At 36.7% G+C, this 6,740-nt stretch overlaps 1 protein-coding gene across 3 annotated transcripts in view; it reads right to left on the reverse strand.

The window, feature by feature from the left end:
• Positions 1-337: 337 nt before the first annotated feature.
• The window catches only part of LOC110446453, a 31,026-nt gene continuing 24,623 nt past the window's right edge, over positions 338-6,740 (reverse strand). For 2 of the 3 annotated variants that reach the window (XM_021491607.1, XM_021491608.1), the window contains exons 4-6: positions 6,290-6,740; positions 5,026-5,078; positions 338-1,181 (exon numbers count right to left, since the gene is read on the reverse strand). In XM_021491607.1, the coding sequence (XP_021347282.1) occupies positions 546-1,181; positions 5,026-5,078; positions 6,290-6,740 (1,140 nt within the window). In that variant the 3' untranslated portion in view covers positions 338-545. The remainder of the gene's footprint in view (positions 1,182-5,025; positions 5,079-6,289) is intronic. The other variant, XM_021491609.1, reaches the window with a different exon arrangement.

Genomic DNA, 6,740 nt, shown 5'->3' on the forward strand with positions numbered 1-6,740 from the left:
AGTAAACTTTACCCCCTCCCCAAGGGAGAACGGATAGCTCGGGGGTCCTGAAATTTACAATTTAAATAAAGCCCCTGATGATCTTTCCATCCATGCAGAGAAAATAACTGTAATACCTCTGAGTCTGGAGAAGAAGATTTTTGAAATATTGGTTAATTTTCCCTTTTGGGCCCCGCCCTGGCCCCTAGGGTTGGGGTAGGAATCCCAATTTTACATTTTGGTAGCCTCATCTACCAAGGATGACTCTGACCAAGTTTGAAAAAATTCCATCCACTGGTTCTTGAGAAGAAGTTGATAATGTAAAAGTTTACGCACGACGCACGATGCACGACGGACGACGGACGACGACGGACGGAAAGCGATTGGAATAGGTCACCTGAGCAAAGCTCAGGTGACCTAAAAATCCACAATCAATAAACTAGCCAATGATACTACCATAGATTTCACTTATTATCACTTTTCATTTGTCAGAGGAAACCGTGATATTAACTTAACATGACATAAACAGGAAATGTATTTTCTACCAACTTTATATTAACACTCAGTTATGGTTGAATGTTTTGCTCCTCTGTCATTTTTAACTTCTCTCCAATTTCTCTATTTTCTGGATTTTGAAGAACACTTTGATAAAATTGAGCTGCTTGACTTTTTAACTGTTCAATGTCTTTTTGTAACTTCCTATTTCTTTGTATAAGTTCTGCAGTTTTCACAGTAATGTCCATCAAACCAGAACCCTGTAGAGCATCTGCTGTCTTTTTGTACCGCTTACGTTTCATATTTGATGACTTTGGATTTGTGCAAGGTAATGCAAAATTTGTAAAACCACTTGAGACATTGGGCTGGACGTTTGGGGATGATTCTAACTTCAACACTTTCTCAGGACTACAGTAAAATTCAGAAGCTTCAACATCATTTGGAGTTTTGTCCTGTATAGTGTTTTCACTATAGCTGATTCCTGATGTGCCAGGCAGTTCATCTGTAGATCCTGTTTTCAACATCCTCAGCAATTGTCCATCTCCACTGGCCAGAGATGCTGTTGACCAAGCATCGTCATCTTTTTCAGCCTCCGGTTCACTGTTATCTGGGATCAGGAGGTCAGCTAGATTGGTACCAGAGTACTCCCAATCTGGCGAGGCATTGGCCTCCATCATACCGTTGTCCAAATTATGTCCTACATCAATCTAAACAAATATTGAGAAAACTTATTACTATTCACATATCATTAATGATGCTCTTATTAAAAAATAAAATCTATCCTAGAAGGATCTTAGCCTTCCTCATATAAGAATATTTGTCAGATCTAAAACAAATGATCCTAGAAGGATCTTGGCACCCACCATGAAAGAATCTTTATTAGATCTACTAAAGATGATCTTTTACCTTCTTTGCTCTTCATTTTCCATTTCAGGTACTTAACCTGTTTGAAATCATGAACAGGAACCTTGAACATTAACCTAAACTTCGTAATGTTACATTTTATTCACCACTATGACAAATGTTATTTTATAAGAATGGAAAACTATATGAAAAATGCTAAAAACTGTAATTCTTACATAATTAGAAGAACTGTCAAAGATGAATGAATTTTTATAAGGACCAAGGGTATTTTTAATAAGAGGAACATACATATAAAATATTGATAACAAAATTGAACTGTCAAAATTCAAGATTGCTGTTTGGTGAACATCTTGGTTTTCCTATAAGTCCCCCCCAAAATATGCATAACAAGGGGCAAAGGAAAACCTTCATGGGAAATCCCTTCACTAACAAACCTTCATGGGAAATCCCTTCACTAACAAACCTTCATGGGAAATCCCTTCACTAACAAACCTTCATAGGAAATCCCTTCACTAACAAGAATTGCTTAACCCTTTCACCCCTATGTAACTTTAATCAACTCTACTATGCATTGATCTGGATAAGTCCATTGTGGTTTACAGTGGTGAAAGGGTTAAGGACGGATGGAGGGATTTGATGGACAACAAATCTCAACGGCATCATATCACATGCCATTGGCCAAATATCATCACCCTTGGCCTTTTGGTTATTAAGAAGAAGTTGTTTAATGTGTATACACATTTTACCCCTGTTATATTGAAAGTGGATCAATGTCCTTAAAAAGACTGATAGACTTTCATCTCAGCATGCTACTGGTCAAATATCATCACCCTAGGCCTTTTTGGTTTTTCATAAAGAAGTTATTTAAAGTGTTTAACACACCTGACCCCTGTGACCTTGTATATGGGTGACCATGCTACTGGTCAAATATCATCACCCATAAGCTAGGCCTTTTAGTTATTCATAAAGAAGTTTTTTAACACAAGATTATGATCTTAAAGTGTATCCTAAACGTTTTGCTATATCAAGCTATGAAAATACTTCATATTATACAATAAAAGGCTAAGAAAGTGTGAACGTTGTAGTTGACTCCGTTTCCGAGATATTGCGATTTATTTGAAAAACACACATTTGGCTCAGCGGCGATCGCCTCGATAGGGGTAGCCCACATCTGTGAAGTCATAAGTTCAACGCTGCTAAAACAGCCCTATAGGAATATACCTGGAAGCTTTGATCGTGCATTCAATATGTGAGCTTTTTAGCTACTTATATGATATATTCCGTGGTCACTTACTTGTGTAGACAATATTTAAAGACTACATACATATAAATGTTTTTTTCTCACAGTTTTAATGATGAAATGAGTTTCTCCAGAGGAGGCAAATGGTGTGTTGGATCAGAGACATATACTGTCTCTGGTTGGATCCTATCTAAATGAATTGTGTTTTTTACAAAATTGGTTAATCTATAGTGACTGTAAATAATATACTTTTTATTATTAAATTGATCTTTAGAAAATTGGATGAACACCTATATACAAACACAAAACAATTGATTAAAAAATGAGTCAAATTAAAGTAGGTGCATCGCACCCCTTCCTTTACAATATCTAGATATACAATTGGAATTGACAAAAAAATGCACCGGTACAATAATTTATACTCAAAATGAGCAGCAACCCTTGGTTTTTTTTCTCCCAGTCATAAAACTTGAAACGATTTTATTCTTTATGCAATCCAAAGAATTTAGCACATGATAAATATAAACACCACTTCTAAGAATATTGTAATGGGAGAACCTGTCCATTCAAGTCTCACAAAGATGAGTAATTTATCCATGAACCACCTGATCAGATAGATAATGTACAATATATGGTCCAGCATTATTTGCCTCGTTTCTGATTTCACCTGTCGAGTGATGCAGTTGTACTGATTGTGGTTTACATATAATGTGAATGGGACAGTACTTTCATTTATTTATTTTTTTCTTGAAATTGATCCTTATACCAGAGACGTAATCTGCTTATACATTTCCCCGTTATCTCGCCTGAGGACATTGTTGTTAAATTGAAAATTGAAAGACACATAATCTACACCAATTGCAATCTACATACTAACTTTAGGTACCCTCTTGCCCACCTGATGCCATCCGTTTGATGTCATATACCTGTACACAGGTATATAGGTATGTCTTGGGCCTCCTGCTGTCAGCACTGGACACAGGTGTTTAGTGTTATTTACATGTACCGTACACAAATTTCACACGGAAGTGGATCAAGATTATTTTCATTATTTAACCAAGATCATAGATGTATGTATATACGTCTCTGCCAAGATGTTAAATTATAACTTGTGTATGCTACATGTATAGGGAGAAACAAAACAAAAATATCTCATAATTCAATTATATTTCCAAGATAAATGTTATCACGGTTTTAGATAATATAAGTCTGTGATCTAATTTAGCATTACATACATAGGTACTGTATTGTATACAATTAAATGTGTAACTTTCAGTATTTAGCTGTTTGTCTGGATTGTCCACGTAACATAAGGAAGACACAATGTCATCGATTTGTCATTGCTAAAAATATCGACATTTAAAAACAGCAGACACCAACGTTGCAGTTATTTTGTAAACATTTTTCACCGATATATTTCTGTATTTTTGGACCGTAGAGGTACCACAGTATGCCTTTTCAATATAAATATTCCGGCACAGAAACTGGTCACGAAGTAGAGTTGTTCAATGACGACATGATTGGATAAGTTCTCACTGTAGAGCAGAGACATGTAAAGTATATACGTCCCTGTGTCGAGTAAAGAAAATTATTGCAAACTGACTTTCCAGCTAAAATTAAGAAATATCTTTGAACGACAACATTGAGACTATTTCTGTTTAATTTCCCTCAAACTTGTTCATTCGAGAAAAAAATCTCATCAGTGCTCAGAATCAGGACATGCAATGCTACCAGTCTATGTTACCCCATTCAGAGTCGTCAGTTTGGTTTCAATTAAACTTAGTCTGAAAGTTTTGGCAAATTTTATATGACTATATACCATCTACATAATGTTATCTTCAGCATAATATGATTCCTCAANCAAAAAAAAAAAATCGCAATCGGACAATGTATGACCTTGGCTGTTCTCGATATCGCCGATTCCTTCGATGATGACTGCTACAGGCATTGAAGTTGATAGGGGCCAATTCACCGAGAGTTACGATTATGCTAATTAGTAGAAGAAGGACTGGTTTAAATTTGACATGTACAGTGAAGGATTAAGGAGAACCTAAATGAAATTGAGAAAGATCTCAAAAAGCAATATCAAGAACTGTTATAAGGACAGACGAAGGAATTGCAAGCAGACAGATGATGACTACTGAAGGCGGGGCTAAAAATAGGCAAAAGGCTTGGGTTTAATAAGTATGATTGGGCACTAATTAGTTCTATTTCACTAACAAGAAATGTGTTGGAAAATGGAAAATCATGAAAACAGTTTGGTACTGACACTCGTTAAAGAAGTCGTCATAGCTTGTTGAGAGCAGGTGCTTTTACACATGACAAGTTCCATAACACACCAGCTATAGTATATGGAATAATCAATAAATTAGAGGGGAAAAAATACAGAGCTGCTTTTGGTCATTTGTGAACAGTGCTGGTGAGACAGCTCTGATAAAATTGTGTACCTGTGTGGGTAGTGTTGTCGCAGACTTCACCGACACACAGGAAGTGGATGGGCCTGCAATAAAAAAACATAACATCAACTGATGTCTCGAGAAAACCAGACTCATCTATTGGTATCGGGGAATGTGCATGAGGAAATAATGCTCTATAATAGTGTCTTAATCCCCAACTGGTTCATTTTACAGCAGTAGAGATGAGTTAACCAAACAGACAACTCATTCCCTTGGCTGTGAATTGACAGCTAGCACTCCTCAGCATTTGAATAAACCTGTCAACCTAAATCTGTCATTGACACACAGGAGGGAGTGGGAAGCCCTTGGTCACAACACTCCCTTCACAGATGACACTGTTTTAGATTACAGTAAACCCTGTTGAAACTTAACTCCAACATGACCACATTTTTCCCCCAATACACAGTGGTTTTACAGAATACACAGATTCATTTACACAGAAATATACCGTAATGCAGACAGGGATTTAATAAAAAAAAAAAAGCAACAACTCAAAAAAGCATTCCATTTGTTAATTTTAACATTTTAAAATTTCCAATTTCCCCAATGATTTTATCCAATTTAGGCACAGAATCTGTTTCTTAAAATATCCTAATTGCTATCATTTTCAACTCTGATTTCTCCTGTCATCTTGTTTTTACTTTCTGAATCTTCACACTATTATGTTACATTTGAATGAACTTTTTCGTTATCATTAATATGATTTTAATGATAGAACAGTCTCTTTACCTCCAAACCCCCTACAGGATGGTTGACAAATTCATTCTCCAACCCCCTAACTTTATTAACATAAATACATATAACAAAAGATAAATGTAAAAGAAACATCATTTCATCAAAACCTTAAATTGTACTTTGTAGTATGATGATATGTAACTGACGTCATGACGTCCTTTTGAAATTAGCCTGAAGAGCCCTGCGATGCTAGAAGGCTGATAGTTTGACGTCGGTTGTTATAAATTTTTCATATAATGGTGTGTACTGCTATACATTTGTATATTCCTTAATACTGTAGATTGAACCTGAGTATACTTTAAACCTGTCTATCCTGAATGATAGGTAATTATGGTGTTCAGTCTAGAAGTCTTCACTATGTCAAACATAAAATAATCCAAAACTGGGCACTAGATCTTAAACAAGGAAACATTAAATACAAGTAAAACCAAGATATCTTGGTGTATAAAAGTGCTAACCTAAATGTTAAGTCAAGTACGAAGCGTGTGAAAAGTAAATGACCACTGTGTTCTATACTCACAGTAAGACCCGGAGACAGTGTGGAGGCTGTCAGGAAGAAACTGAGGTGTGTTCTGTTGTTGCTGAGCAGGGGCCACCTCAAACAGGGACAGAGCCTGGTCCACAGAAGTGAATGCCTGCAAGTCAATCCCTTGCAACATCTTTGTCACTAATGACCCCTGATTCCTGCTGCTAGTGATATTGGCACTGCTTCTAACAGCAGTATTGGTGGTGGGGGCGTTGTTAATATCAGGCCCTGTGGACTGACACAGCTTAGGATGGCTGACAGGCTGTGCTGTAGACAAGGTCTTACTCAAATCTTTTGTCACATCAGGTTGGAATGTTTCCTTAGTAACTACATGCCGTACATGTGTCTGTTGACCACCCAATTTCACCTGTTCACCAATGGACTGCACTTGCTGCCGACTCAAATCCGACTGATGACTACCCAATTGAGCCTGCCGACCCTCCAA

The sequence above is a fragment of the Mizuhopecten yessoensis genome, unplaced genomic scaffold (genome assembly GCF_002113885.1).
Source record: "Mizuhopecten yessoensis strain PY_sf001 unplaced genomic scaffold, ASM211388v2 scaffold2699, whole genome shotgun sequence".
NCBI lineage: Eukaryota > Metazoa > Mollusca > Bivalvia > Pectinida > Pectinidae > Mizuhopecten > Mizuhopecten yessoensis.